At 44.6% G+C, this 15,057-nt stretch overlaps 1 protein-coding gene across 1 annotated transcript in view; it reads right to left on the bottom strand.

Annotated features, from left to right (window-relative positions):
* Window positions 1-974: 974 nt before the first annotated feature.
* Window positions 975-15,057, bottom strand: part of FASN (fatty acid synthase) — a gene marked incomplete at its 3' end in the record, with an annotated part of 29,640 nt that continues 15,557 nt past the window's right edge. The window contains exons 21-36 of the mRNA XM_010133111.1: window positions 13,084-13,394; window positions 12,545-12,934; window positions 10,424-10,588; window positions 10,107-10,225; window positions 9,851-10,005; window positions 9,318-9,521; window positions 8,241-8,391; window positions 6,949-7,127; window positions 6,290-6,409; window positions 6,026-6,148; window positions 3,777-4,000; window positions 3,277-3,478; window positions 2,370-2,521; window positions 1,784-1,875; window positions 1,485-1,636; window positions 975-1,217 (exon numbers count right to left, since the gene is read on the bottom strand). Of these exons, the coding sequence (XP_010131413.1) occupies window positions 975-1,217; window positions 1,485-1,636; window positions 1,784-1,875; window positions 2,370-2,521; window positions 3,277-3,478; window positions 3,777-4,000; window positions 6,026-6,148; window positions 6,290-6,409; window positions 6,949-7,127; window positions 8,241-8,391; window positions 9,318-9,521; window positions 9,851-10,005; window positions 10,107-10,225; window positions 10,424-10,588; window positions 12,545-12,934; window positions 13,084-13,394 (2,982 nt within the window). The remainder of the gene's footprint in view (window positions 1,218-1,484; window positions 1,637-1,783; window positions 1,876-2,369; window positions 2,522-3,276; window positions 3,479-3,776; window positions 4,001-6,025; window positions 6,149-6,289; window positions 6,410-6,948; window positions 7,128-8,240; window positions 8,392-9,317; window positions 9,522-9,850; window positions 10,006-10,106; window positions 10,226-10,423; window positions 10,589-12,544; window positions 12,935-13,083; window positions 13,395-15,057) is intronic.

Here is a 15,057-nt window from a genome sequence, read left to right on the forward strand (position 1 = left end):
CTCATCCAGATCATTGATAAAGATATTAAAGTAGACAGACCCCAGTACTGAGCCCTGGGGGACACCACTGATGACCTGCCACCAATTGGATTTGAATACATTCACCACAACTCTCTGGGCCCGGGCATCCAGCCAGTTTTTTTATCCAACTGAGAGTACACAGGCTGCCTGTTTCTCTAGGACTCCTAAAAGCCACGTCTGTTCTCGGAGGTCAGATTTGCTGTCAGTTATGGCACACAATTCCTTAAGTAATACTCAGGAGACTGTCTTTAATTTATCAGTACCTCTTTTGGTAGAAAGCAAAGATCAGTACACACTTCTGTCTGCAAAAGAGACAACTGAAGTGGGACATAGTAGCCTAGACAGATTATTCTCTTTCAACACAAGAACAGGGCATACAACAGTAAAAGGAAGCAGGTTCAAAGCAGACAGGAGGACGTGGCACTTCTTGTAATGCATATTTAAGCTATGGTTACAAGACAGTCACACGGGGTGACAGACAGAGCTGGTAAGAGAATACACTACCAGTTAGTAAGTACAGAAAAGCTACTTTTTGCAGCATGGCACTATCCCAAGGTGAATGTTTCGAAGCTGGAATAATACTCAGACTGTTAGTCGTGTATTTATTCTATTATGCGTTGTCTCAGCATTTTGCTCTCGGGGGCTCTTCCTGTTGGTTCTCCATTTGGAGAAAGGCATCAGTCCACTCTAAACGTGAGACACCAGGTACGTGTGCACATGTATGTAACCACAGTAAGGGAGAAAAGCCCACACTGAAGAAACAAACTGATTCTTGCAGAGAAGGAGCAGTGTAAAGGAAAAAACAGCCAAACTACCTACGCCACCACCACCACACCTGCACCACAGGAAATCAAGAGCAGATGCTGAACAGAACATCTACAGCAGCACCACTGCTTTCCAAAAGCACTGAGATGGTAGATGCTGCCCAGTAGTGCCTGTCTGAAAGCACTTACCCAGGATGTGTGCAACAGCTTCTACAAGATCCCGCTGATTGCCTCCTTCAGCTTTCACAGAGACTTTCTCTGCTAGGACAAAACTGGACATGACAGGATGAGGTTGATTCAGGAAGATATCGAGCGCCTCCATGCATGAGCTGATTGGCTGGGGAATGGTTCCCCCAACCACAATATCTCCACTTCCCATCGTCTTCACGAGGATACCCACATCACCAATGGCTCCCCACTGGATGGCCAGGCCTGGAGAAGAAATCAGAAGAACAAACACACTAGGCAACTACAGGAGCAACAAAAGGGCATTAAGAAAGAGCTAAGCAAAGGCCTGCATTTCCTTTGTGCTGTTAAACGGTCAGTGTTCATCCACTCAGTGACTCAACACCTAGGAGAGGAAACAGCCTTCAACACCCATTATCATCCCAGACAAGTGCACAAGTTTCTGGAGAGCTGTTCCTCCTCTAGATGTTTGGTGAGACAGATTATTCTGCACAATGAGTAAAGTCAGCTTACCTGGCAGTCCATCGTGATGTCGCTGCTCACAGATACGCTCCATGGTAGAATTGGCAAAGCCGTAATTACTTTGTCCAGCATTTCCTCTTCCACAGCTTACAGAGGAGAACACAACAAAATAGTCCAGGTCTGGACACTTCTTACGAGTCACCCTTGAAGCAGAGCACAAGAGAGGAGCCTCATCAGAAAAACCTGCTATGTGTTACTGTGGAAGGCTAGAGCAAGGCTAGAATGACTGAGTTTGATCAGCTCTGTGACCATAAAAGCAGTTCATATTCGTCCCTTCTACAGACACTTACCAGTCCAAATGAAAGGTGCCTGAATACTTGGGCTTGTTGACCTCCAAGAATAATTCTGGGGTCTGATTTTCAATCATGCCATCTCTAAGGACCTATTGGTGGGGGAGAGGAGGGAAAAAAAAAGCTGCTTCAGTAACTCTAGTTTTAGTTTCTCCATTTAAGTTTGCCATGTGGTTTGAGATACGAGAGGATATCACTACACAATGCATTTTTCTAACTTTTCAGGACATTCAGGAGACATCTGTACTGTAATGTCCAAGGACAACGCGGCTTTTGGCAAGTCTGCTTTTTTGGGTACTGCCACTGCAGCCTTCTACTAGCAAGTTCTGTATGGCATTTTTCCTGCCCCCACAGTTCTTGGGCAACATTCGTCTCATCCCAGAACTAAGCCTGCTGGCCAAATACTATTGCTTCCCAGGTCAAGGGGCCAGAACCATAAGCCTTTAGTCACCAGGTAAGGCCAAAGCAAAGTGCCTTTTGAAAGACAGAGGTAATCTAAAACTGCACGAAGCCTGACTGCCCCCCGTAAAAGAGCCACTCGAATGGCTGCTGTCTCTCACAAGTCCTAAGCAGTTCTGTCACTTACCACAGCCAAATTAAAGATGCCTCCAACTGGGCCAAGCCGCGAAGCTTCTTCTATCAACAGCTGCGTTCCTTCTAGTGTTCCAATATCACTGGTAGATACCAACACTTGGACTCCCATTGCCTTCCACTCTCTAACACGTTTAGCCTGGTAGCCTACAAGAAAGAAAGGCGAACAGTGCCTGGGATGAAGCGTTCAAACCACAAGGCTTCGGTTAACCTGCTCCTTAAGCTTTTCTGACTAGATAGGGACTGAATAGCTAAATAATTCCTCATAAAGCTACTCAAGAGGAAAATCAGACAATACTTCAGTAGTAGATAGAAACCACCTGAATTTCAGAAATACTCTAAGTGGATCAAAGTGGAGAACAGAATCAGTAGGTGGGGGAAAAAATGAACAAAATGTACCACAGTGAAGGGAAATTAGCCTCACAAGAATTTGGGTACAGAGACAGGAAAGAACGGCTAGATTAGAGCAAGGCAACAGATCACAGTAGCACAACCAGAACTTGAGCAGTAAAAGTATTTGTGTTCACACAAGTGGTGCAGTCGTGAACTTGTCAACTGAAAGGAGAAATCTGTAGAGAGAGCAAAGTTCTGTTATGACTGAATTTGTACAGAGGGGACAAAGGTAAAAGAAAGGCTGCAGAAAAAATCCTGGATAAGGGAGAGAGCGGGTTGATGGAATTAGGAAGCACAAAAGAGAAAAGTAGTCAGAAGTCAAAAGATACTTCCTCTTTTAAAATAAACGGGACAACAGCTTGTTTGAACTGAGAGAATACACAAGAGGAAAGAAAAGACATCAAGACATTATTATCTGCTGATAGGAACACTTAAAAATGGAGAGAAAGTACAAACTGAGGTCTGTTGAAAGGCAGCGATGTTCCCCACTCCTTTACGAGCTTGCTTACCATTTCGTATGCCAGAACGAGATGTCAGTATAAGCTTCTGTGCTCCTCTTTCAACTAGCCACTGTGCCAGCTCAAGCCCAAATCCTCCTAGCCCCCCCGTGATGATGTAAGACTTGGTAGGTGGACAGGAGGTTCGGGAGGTGGCAGAGATTTTAACAGGTTCAGATCTTGCCAAAGTATGTGACTTCTCCTCTTCTTGGACCTTTCCCACCACCCCAGGAAAAAAAAAAAAGAGAAAAAAGAAGGAAAAAAGAGTCAAGATCAGATATGCAATGCATTTACCATCTTTTCGTGCTATACTCCTCTGGTCAATGGGAATGAACCTTGCAGAATCAGTGACAGGCTCGACAGTTGCATGTGTTACAGCGTCAGCAGTAAAAACGATAACGCTGTGCTGTCCTAGGCACACAGCTTCAACTCCGACTGGATCAAAACATCCGATACAGCGACATACAGTGGATGACAGCTGCATCCGAGAATTGAAGTCATTATCTCATTACCTTGATCATGACTTTGCCAATGTGTTTTCCTTGTGCCATGAATCTGAAGGCAGCTTCTATCTCATCTTTGTTGAAGACTGTAGTCCTCAGGGGCTTTACGACACCATCTTTTATGCCCTTCTGCAACAACTTTGATACTATTTCCCACTCTTCGTTTCCATCCTCAAAGACTGCATCTAGCAGGATCCCATGAAATGCCACATTCTTGAGGAAGAGAGCCATTCCTAGAAAAAGCAACTTGGTTGTGACCTGATGCTGCTGACATTTCAAAACAGAGTTTATCTTCTGCTTCAGAAACACTTCTCTGTAGGTCAGTACTGTAAGACTGAGCAGTAAGGCAGTTAGTTGATAGAATTCTACATTTTCCAAACTCATTCCTGCATATACTCTCTAAATGCTGTATTGGGTTGTTTCTTTACAAGCAGACCAGTTTAACTGAAAATCCACCCACGAAAACTGTGTGTCAAGAGGACACACTATAACATGGTCAGTCTGATATTAAAAAGGGAATTTTACATCTAGTGACAGCCGAGTTAGAGTCACAGATGAGCTAGAATCCCATGTACATCCTGTCCTTCTCCACAGGAAACTCTTGCTCATAGGAAGCTTTCCATGATGCTATGATCTTTTGAATTTTAATTAGAACAAGAAATGAGAATGTCAGCACTTGTTTTATACAGTCATTCTACAACAGGAAAACATTCCTGTCATTTTTCACTAACACATCACGTTGTAACATTCAAGTTTGTTTTCCCACTCAAGAGATTAATCTTGCCCCTGTGCCATCAAAAATTGGGAGCTGCGGTTGACTCTTCAAGGACAAGATACCTTGCAGAGGGGTCTGGATAGAGTGGAGCACTGGGCAATCACTGACATGAAATTTAGCAAGAACAAATGCTGGATTCTGCACCTGAGACTGAGTAATGCCACACACAAGTATAAATCGGGAGAGGAGTGGCTGGAGAGCAGTCCTGCAGAAAGGGATCTGGGAGTGCTGGTCAGCAGCAGCTCAACAGGAGCCAGCAGTGTGTGCCCTGGCAGCCAGGAGGGCAAACCGCATCCTGGTGTGCAAACCCAGCATAAGCAGCCAGTCAGGAGAGGGGACTGTCCCACTGTACTTAGCGCTGGTGCAGCCTCACCTCGAGTACTGTGTGTGATTCTAGGCCTCTCGATTTAAACAGGATGTGAAGGTACTCAAATGTGTCCACAGAAGGGCCAGACAGCTGCTGAAGGGGCTGGAAGGAACGTCCTATGAGGAGCAGCCAAGGACTTTGTGTTTGTCTAGTTTGGAGAGGAGGCAGCTGAGCTGTGACCTCACTGATCTCCACAGCTTCCCAAGGAGGGGGCGCGGAGAGGGAGGTGTTGAGCACTCCTCCCTGAGATCCAGTGACAGGATGCCTGGCAATGGCTCAAAGCCGCATCAGGGGTAGTTCACACTGGACTTAGGAAACACTTGCTGACCAAAAGCGTCATCTAAAACTGGAAGAGACTTCCTAGAGAGGTGGTTAATGCATCATGCCTGTTGGTGTTTAAGAGGCTTTTGGAAAATGCCTTTAAATAATATACTTTAATTTCTGGTCGGCTTTGAAGTGGTCAGGCAGTTAGACTAGATAGTTGCAGTCCCTTCCAACTAGAACTGTCAAATGCTATTCAAAATGGCACAGATTTAGTGAAAAAACAAATTAAAGTCCTCTCAAGATCAGATTCTCTGTAGTTCTTTGAAAAATTCCAGTAACTTTCACTCTATAAATGATCACGTTTACTCAGAACAGAGGGCAGAACTGCAGCTTGTATAGCAATGACCTTCGTTTGCTAAGTTTTAAAGTGCTACAGCAAATGGATGTGTTACATCCCAAAAAGCTAAAGTCAAATCCAACACATCTACAAAATGGACAAGCGCAGTGGTAAAGAGTGCCACGTGAAATGAATGCTGCTTCTTACCACCTTCCTATTCAAACGCTTTGTGGGCAATGTGTCTTATACTGATATTAAAGAAAGCCTTTGAGTGAGGTAACTTGACTATTTTGCATGTTTTATGCAGGCTTCCAGGAAAATGCTTAGTGCCATGCTTCTCCCAGAAGGTATTTCTTGAAAAGACCACAAAAATTGTTAGCTATAACAGTGAAACAATTATTCCAGGTAAAAGTTTTTCTAAATTTGAAGACTAGTCTGTTTTAAGATAGTATATAGGTTGTGCTGTCATGCTTGCTTATATGTCACTAGGTTAATTTCCCAATACACCATCTTACCAAGCTGACTGTTATTAGACAGATCAAATTTGCCTATTTCCAAAAAGCGCCCATGTCGAGCAAGACAACGCAAACTGGCTTGAAGTTTCTCTTCCGCCAAGGAATTTAACACGAGGTTGACACCTGCAACGACAGGAGAGCAACTATTTAATAAAGTCAACTCTGCTGAGAGACTAACCCTGTTTTCCAGTGACTAATTATGTCTTTAGAAAGCGCAACTGCATAATGTGGCAGGCGAGAAGGAAAAATATTCCTTGAATTTACCTTTTCCCTTGGTAACTCGCAGTATATGTTCCTCAAAGGTAGTATTTCGGGAGCTGGCAAAGCTATCAGCATCCAGCTGTGGGAACCTTGCTTGGAGATACTCACGTTTCTCAGCGGAGCCTGGAAGCAGAAGACAGGTTGAACAGTGCTGGTACTTTTATGTTAAATATTTATGAGGAAACACCCCATTTTCATCTGCGCACCTTTTCCCAAAGACTAAGTCCAAGCAGTCATCAAGCACTTGCTTCAAAGTTCTCAGGCTCTCAAAGTGTCAAACCTTAGGGCAAAGGCTATCAGCTACTGCTCGTTTATGAGCTAGAGTAAGGACCAGAAACAGGCCAAGCCTTACAACAGCTGGGCATTCTTTGATCACGTTACTGAATTTAAAATGAAGAAGCCTTGATCTTCTCCTGTACTTCTGACTACACAGCATACTAAGGTCGATAAAGTTGTCTGTGCTGTGTAAGTTTCAAGTGCAGAGTCAGTAGCTGCATCTACCACGTATCCTGTTCTCAGTCTAGAAACTACATCAAAGTTACAGGAGATTATATTGGGGAAAAGTAAATACAGAAATTCGTATTTCTATATATAAACACAGGTGTGCACACACTTTTTTTTTTTTTTATTTCCCCCATAACATCGGATCCCTCAGTACTTACCTACAGTAGCAAAGACACGGCAGCCCATGCTCAGGGCAATGGCAATGGCTGCTTGGCCCACACCTCCTGAGCCAGAGTGAATAAGGACACTCTCACCCTTCTTCATACCACCTCGAACCACCAAAGCATAATAAGCAGTGGCATAAACCACAGGCACTGAAGCTGCTTCTTCCAGAGTCCTAAGAAGCAAAGCGGAGGAGAGAAGGTACCTTCAGCCTTGGAAAACACTACTAGATTCTCCTGATGAAATCTGATTTTCTACAATGGAAAGGTTCAACTGCTGAGACAGAACAAAAAGTATAAATGGTTCTCATACAGCAGACTGCCACTGCTGCCAAGTACAGCCAAGAATTTAATTGTTCTGCAGAAGTATTTCAGTAACTAACCAGTGACATAACCAACTCCAAAATCCCAGCGTAGGCTGAAACATGCAGATCTAAGAGCCCAATAAAGAGGTGAGATCCTTGTGCAAGCCACTGCACAAAAACTATCACTCAGCTCCTGCAGTGAATTGACAGCAAATCCTACAGCTGCTCAGGAGACTATAGCTCTGTTACGATTTCTCAGAGGGGAAGCTACCCATCGTGCAGTCATCATCATCATCACGATGGCTTGGCTTCGCGAAGGAAGATTTGGGAAGGGTTTTTCCCACGCTTACTGCAGGCGTTCAGCTGATGGCTGAACAGGCCAGTGCAGGATAGGCAAGTCTGGTTGCAAAAAGCACAGCAGAAGGTCTTGCACCTTTTCGTCCCTCGTCTGTTGCTACAGGGCTTTGCAAACATGAGTGCACCCTTCGGGCCTGTGCGGTGGATTTTTTAGGTGAGGCGCAGCGTGCGCGGAACTGGCTCCACCCTTTACACCTGAGGTTCATCTGCCAGGGCCCAACGCGCTTGGACAGTGACAGCAAAGTCCTCAGGTCGTAGGTTTGGTTAGAGTATCCTTCTCTTAGATGGATGAGCCTTACAAGGCTAAACAAGTTCCACCTGCCCGGGTTTGGAGTCAGAGTTGTCCTTCTCCCAGGATGGCTGCCTGAAGGTAGTGAGCCCATCCTGCTCGTGGACACACTTTGTCTGACCCTTCAGTTGAGACCCGTCTGGCTTGGGAGACCTAGAGGAGGCACATGCCACCACCAGCAGAGCTCTCAGCCTCACTAGGGCACGCAAGCTCCTTCCCCACGGCAAGGGGGTGCCATTGTGCAGTACTCTGGTTTTATCAGGGCTGTCATCAGCAATCATTCGCAGGAAGGCAAACCATAACCACACACTCAAACCAGGAAACAGAAGCTGACCTACCAGTTTTCGGGCACCTCCCACAGAAACCTCTTGTTACAGTCTACCACTGTAGCCAGCCCCTTTGCTGGCAGCAGTCCCATCACCCTTCTTCCAGCTGGGTCCCGTCCGGAAAACTCCATGCCCAGCATGCACTGCTGCAAAGTCCAGTCACCTGAAAGGATGTTAGCATCTTTTACAAAGGAAAACTCTCTTCTAAAATCCCTTGGTGAAGAATTTACTGCAACAGTAGTCTCTGAAAGTTAGGAGCCCAGACACAGAACAAGCGCTGGGATCCACCTACTACGTACAGTCTGTAAGTCACCATAGTTAATTTCTTGCTACAAAAGCAGCAGAAAAGGACGTGGTCTCATTAAATCTTACTCTTTATCCTTGATGATATCGCTTTAGTTTCCAGGTTTCATCTGAGAAATTTAATGGAAACCTCTTGTTTCAGAGGCAATTTTGTTCATCCCTGAAGAAGAGTGATACACAAACTAGAAAGGGTGATCACAGCACAAATACACCGTGAAACCTTAATTTTTGCAAACACCCATTTTAGGCACAGAAATGCACTTTAAGTGTTCTGGCTCCTCTCCTTTAAACAGAGCTTTAAAACCATTTAATAGACATTACATTAATCCTTAACTCACTATGAGGCCAGATATTACCACCTCCATTCTGTACTCAGGAGGTTACTTCACCATGCACTTTTATCCCCTAAAAGCAAAGCACATCCAGCAGCACAGCAGCATGGAACTTCAACGTTCTCACCTTTGTATGTTCCTTACCCATCTCGGGAACCTCCATCATAGTGTTTCACCTCATGCTTGATATCTACGCAATGAGGCTCGTAATGTTTTCTCACAGCAAGGTTTATTAATTTTGCCACAGAGAAAATGAGACTGCAACTGAAAGCAGAGCTTAAGATTGGTGTGCAGCCCTGAAGCAAGGCTATACTTAATTTTTGGAAGTATGCCTTCTTGCTTAACAAAAACTGATATACACTTTAGCCAGTGTATAACTAACATTCAGGAGTTCTAGAACATTCTAGAATAGCGAAACATAAATAGAATTACACTAGAAGATAATGTAACTCACCAGGGATAGCATCTGGAGAAAGCCTTCCTGTGGCCAGCATAATGTCCCGAAAGTTGAGAGATGCATAATAGACTTTGCAGAGCTGAACATTGGAATTAGTCGTGTGGAAGTGTCGAAGTGGGGAGACAATCCAATGAAGAGATGAGAGGTCTCCACGAGTCAACACGTTTACATAGGCATGTTCCGTCAGCTCCTGAGGTTGTGCTGCAGAAGGAGCAATAAGAACTCTACACACATTAACACAAGCACACACTTTGCAGAATGACTAAATTCCTCGTGTAATTGCTACCTCCTCCTCCTCCACTTGCCCTTCAGAAAGCCCTGCCTTACCCTGCAATACTAGTCATACCCTAAATAGCTCATCCCCCCTCCTGGCACCAGAGCATACTGCTGTTAACTCTGAGCTGGAGCAGAATAATTCCAAATTATTAAGAAATAATAATAATAAATAATTGTAGGAACACTAGCTACTCGTTTTCTATTTGATGCTGATTCACACTCAAGGCCCTGCAAGTGATCCTCAAAGGAGTTACCTTGCTGCAACGGGAGATGCCTGAAGGACCCCCACTTTCCATCACGATACACGTTCATCACCAGGTCCCTCTGAACAATCTTCTGCATCTCCAGGGAAGAAAGACTTGTGGGTGGGACAGCTGACGAAGGGTTCAAGTTGGAAACAAACACACACCTAGAAGCCAAGAGTTGTCATTTTATTTGTTTTGCCACGAGCCGGCAAAGAAGCTAACACAAAAATATCTCCAGCTGTGACTCAAGGGCATGCGTATGTACCTGATTCTGTGGCCTTCTGCTTCAAGGCGAAGGCAGTTCACCATTCCCAAAATTCCAGAGTTCCCACAACTGGTGGCAGTCAACCACACAGGCTGCCCTGATGAGTCAGCCAAGGCCTCCTATAGGAAAAAAACAAACTGTTTTACTAGGAATCACAGAAAAGAAATGGCCCTCGTATCCTTAAGGCAGAGATGAGCAACTTTTATTTTAAGGTAAGTAACACACACAAACACACACACATTTAACGCCGCCAAATATCTCATTTAGAAAGTGTAATGATTTGAAAATTCCGATATCCAGGACACAGGAATTCTCACCTTTAAGGATTCAACCCACTTAAAATGCGTCTCATCTACTGGCAGAAAAACAGGTGTTTTGGCAGGGGCTTGCCGGCGACACAGGAAAATAACTGAGCCAAAGAACGATTTCTTCATGGCCACCGGATTCAGTGAGGCTTTGCTGAATAAGCTCTCCCACTGTGCCTGTCAAATTAGGTAAAACAACAATTAACAGGAAAGTCAAAAGTCAATTAAAAATACAAGTCACATCTATACTTCATGTTGGGTGTCCTCAAAAACAGCTTCACCAGGAACACTGGTGGAGCACTGTCCCCCTCTTTCTTGTGTTTTGCTTGAAATCTTGCCATCTGTCCTGTATTGCCTGAGTACAAATACATATTTACTTAACAGTATTTTATCCATGTCTAGACTATTCCTTCTTCCCTAGAAGATCCTCAGAAAGCACTAGTACCAGTATCATGAAGCCCTAGTTGGAGAACTAGTCTTAAGACACTGCCAGGTGTGCAAAAAACAGAGCAGTGACCATGCTGTCAAATCTGTTGGGTATTTGAATGCGTCTAGAATTGAATTCCAGCAGTATGGCACACCTCCACAGACAAACACAGATTCCAAGACAAAAAACAACACAAGTGGAAACACTGAGTTGAGATGTTACCAGTCTACGTCACATAAGCCCTGTCTGCAATACAAAAAGTGGGGCAGAGGAAATGTGAAAAACCAAGTCACCCAAACCCTTCAGCTGCAGGGGGTTGGCATCAAGCAACCAACCACTAGCATGGAAGAAGCACTTACAAGTTTCCGAAATGCTATTTCAGAAAACCAAGAGAATGAAAATGCACGTGTCATATTCAGAAACTCTGAGGCTCTACTGTCTGAGCGAAACAAAGATGACTGCGGGCTCTTAGGAAAGCATCCGTTTGCTTTTCGTATGCCAGGCACCAAAGAGCAGAACGTTGTTACAGCGCAATCCCTCGTATTAAAGATACGGACGCTGTCTCTAATCCTTAAGGACTCTAAGTACTGCTCACTCTCGCCTGCTTCATAACATTTTCTTTAGAGAAGGTGCTTTCAGCTTGCGTGTATCTTACCCATGGATTGGCTAATACCAGACTACTGACAGACGTAGGTGTTAGTTATCCGCTTCAGTAGCATCTCAGTTTTCTTTTTATCCCCCTCTTTACTCAATAACAGACAAAGCTGAAGAACTCACCCTTTATTCTCAAATCTCCTTGCAAAATCTTTGCAGAAAGTGAAAGGCTAGAATGCACATCATCACAAAACTCAAACCCCAACTACTACGCTCCAGAGTTACAAACAAAAAATTTCAACTATCTGAAGTGCTACTCTCTTCTTATTCTAAAAGAAGAGCTGAGAGGCAACAGCCCCTCAAATCAGGAAGGATGCAGATGTTCTGTAGAAGGGCAGTTTTCCATTACTGTTTAGTCTAACAGCTGCCAACAGAAGGTGATGTCCCAGTTTCTGCCCTTACCCCAGCCACTCTCCTCCTCTTGTGCCAGCACTGACATTAGCTCATCTGCACGACAGACTGGTTTGCAGATACAAAGCAGACAACCTGCCCCCCACCCCGCTTCTGGATGCTTATTTTGCTGTATCTCATTATCAGACCAGGTAAAGTGGAAGGAAGGAGGAAGAAAAAAAAGTGCAAAAGAAGAGCCTTCCTTCCAGGGAGCACTTCAGTGTAGAACTCAACTAGTTTGTAAAGTCTCAGTCCCAGTGGTGATATCAAAAGGAAGAGAGATATTCTGATACTGAAGCACGTTAGGGCCCTACAGTGATAAAGCTGTAACCCACCCAACAATGCAGCACATCATTTTAGCTATAAAGGAACTGTCCTGGCCAGCGTTTTCCTACAGATGATATAGCTATACAAGTGACGACGAATAATTTTCAATGCATTAGGAAAGGCTCTGCTGACTGAACTCACAGCTTACTCTCCCAATCTAACATGTGGAAGTTCACAACTCTTCTCTTTTGAAGTGTTTACTACATATTCCTGCAGAAGATCTCAATGGGGAGTGATGTAAGTGATGGCTACTCAACATTCATCTCAAAAGCATCTGCAAGCAGCAGACTCCAGACCAACTGCTGAGAAAGTATTTGTCCTTGCAGGAGGCTTACCTCGCTCAGGAAGCTGTGTTTCTGCTGTAGGTCTGGACTTGTGAGGAAACTGACAATTTCTGCAAGAGTTCCTCCTTTAAGAAGGGTGTGTAGCAAAACAAACCCTCCTTCTTTCACTGCAGCTGCCAAATTAGAGACAATTTCAGCAGAGTTCCCTAGAACGCTTGTTGAACAGTTGTAGACCACCAGGTCGGCATTAGTCATGTTTCCAGAGGGAAGGCTAGATGGATCCCACTGGCTGAAGGAAACTCCTGCATCTTGTAGCTCTGCTTCACTAGCTGAAAGAGTTTCCAGGATGCGGTCTGTGGCAATGTAGTCCACTTGCAACATGGGTTCAGTATTCAGAATACTTTTGACACGAGAGAACAGACGTCCGCTTCCTGCAAGAGCCTGGGAGAAAAGAAGAGGAAGGAAAAGGGGAAACCAAGTTGAAACATGAATGATATCCAGAATTACAACTGAAACAATAGAAGGACGAGATCGGGTTACTGGAAGTCTAGAAATGCTAGCTGTGGTCCCATCCTGGGCTTCCAGCTAACCTCTACTATCTTCATCCTGTGACTGATCATGTTCTCCAACGCCACACCCAGGCACGTCTTTAACTCTGAAGAATCTAGCAATCCATTGAGAAGGGGGTCATCCTGCAAGTGCATTTTCTCTTGAGTCACGATCTGTTCCAGCTCAGAATGGAGGTTTCCATTCAGTTCCAGACGGCAGATTTCAGCAAGGATATGTTGAAGACCTTCCTGTATGGGCGAGGACTTTGAAGCAGCCTCTACAGTTTCTAGTCCAGGGATGACCAGTTTGACTCCATGCACTGCCACCTTAGTCTGTAAGCTCTGGATGAGATCTACAGAACAGAAGGGGAAAGGAAGAGTCACATTTTCCAAAGATTTATTTTCCCCCTCTTTGCTTCCACTTGCTACACACCAGCTGATCAGCACCACAAATTACAGCATCTGGTATCATTAGCGTAGCCACAATGACACGATGCACGCTCCTGTACGTCCATCCGATTGTGTTGCACAGTACTTGAAGCCCCCAAACAAGGAGGCTTTGTGGCAAAACAGTCTAAACCACCAAAATTACCTGTGGCAAGACTGAGTGAAAGAGGGCAATTAACAAAAAAGTGATTTAGGGACTTACGGAGGGAAACTGTCAATTTCCACTGATGCAAAAAACCTAAAATGCCTTTTTTGCTTTATAACCAGATGAAAAAAGCTAATCCTGACGGAGACTGGAAACAGCATTACGAAAACCAAAACAAAAATCCAACTACAACATATGTAAAAAACTTTGGGGACAGTATTTGGACACTGTAGAAAAAGAAGAGAAATCTTTAAGGATGAGCGTTAAGACACTTCATCAATACAGAATGACAAAACCACTGTCTCAAGTTACAGCAAAATTAATCACTACAATAAAAACTTCAAAAAAAGTTTTTTTCTTCCCTTTGATGAAAAGGCACTTGAAGTGATGAACTGAAGTGGGCACCTCCCCACCCAAAGAGCACCGTACTAGGCTACGAGTTTCACAACAGACTAAACAAGGTGCTCCTATCCTAGTCTTGAGCAAACAGAGATTTTTTTTTTTTTTTGGCATGCCTCAATAAAGCACTTTCCCTCCTTGGATATGCTCTTGTGCCCACATTCAAATGGGAACAGACACGTCAGCTTACCTGCAGTTCACAGGGAAAAACAAAACAAGGAAGCTAAACGCCTGAGGAAGCAGGCTCTCCTGCCAGCATCTGAAGCACCTGGGCTGCATATCTCATTAAAGAAAATGATTTGTGCCTCTACTTGCAAGCTTGCATGCTGGTTTTGGCTGGGTAGAGTTAAATTTCTCCACAGTAATCAGCACGTGGCTGGGTTTTGGATTTGTGCTGGAAACAGTGATGATAACGCAGACGTGTTTTAGTTATTGCAGAGCAGTGCTTACACAGAGTCAAGGACTTTTCTGCTCCTCACCCCACCCCACCAGGAAGGAGGCTGGGTCACACAAGAGGCTGTGAGGGGACACAGCTGGGAGACTGACCCCAACTGACCAACGGGATACCCCAGGCCATATGGTATCATGCCAGAACATAAAGCTAGGGGAAAAAGAAGGAAGGGGGGACATTCAGAGTGATGGTGCTCGTCTTCCCAAATAACCATTATGCATGATGGGGCCCTGCTCTTCTGGGAATGGCCGAACACCTGCCTGCCAACGGGAATGAATTCCGAGTTTTGCTTTGCGCACACACACAGCTTTTGTTTCACCTATTAAACTCTCTTTACCTTAACCCATGAGTTTTCTCACTTTTATCCTTCCAATTCTTTTCCCCATCACAGTGGGGAGGAGTGAGCGAGCAGCTGGGTGGGGCAAGAGGTTGTGGCATTTGACACTGCAGCGACTGTTATAGAAGGGTAGATGCTGCTCCCCACGACTTTACTCCTCCTACCCACATTCCAGAGATACCTCAGGCAGAAGGAGCTTTTAGCTTCTAGCAACCGTATGGATATAGGACTCCTGCT

The sequence above is a fragment of the Buceros rhinoceros genome, unplaced genomic scaffold, assembly GCF_000710305.1.
Source record: "Buceros rhinoceros silvestris isolate BGI_N320 unplaced genomic scaffold, ASM71030v1 scaffold37143, whole genome shotgun sequence".
NCBI classification, from domain to species: domain Eukaryota; kingdom Metazoa; phylum Chordata; class Aves; order Bucerotiformes; family Bucerotidae; genus Buceros; species Buceros rhinoceros.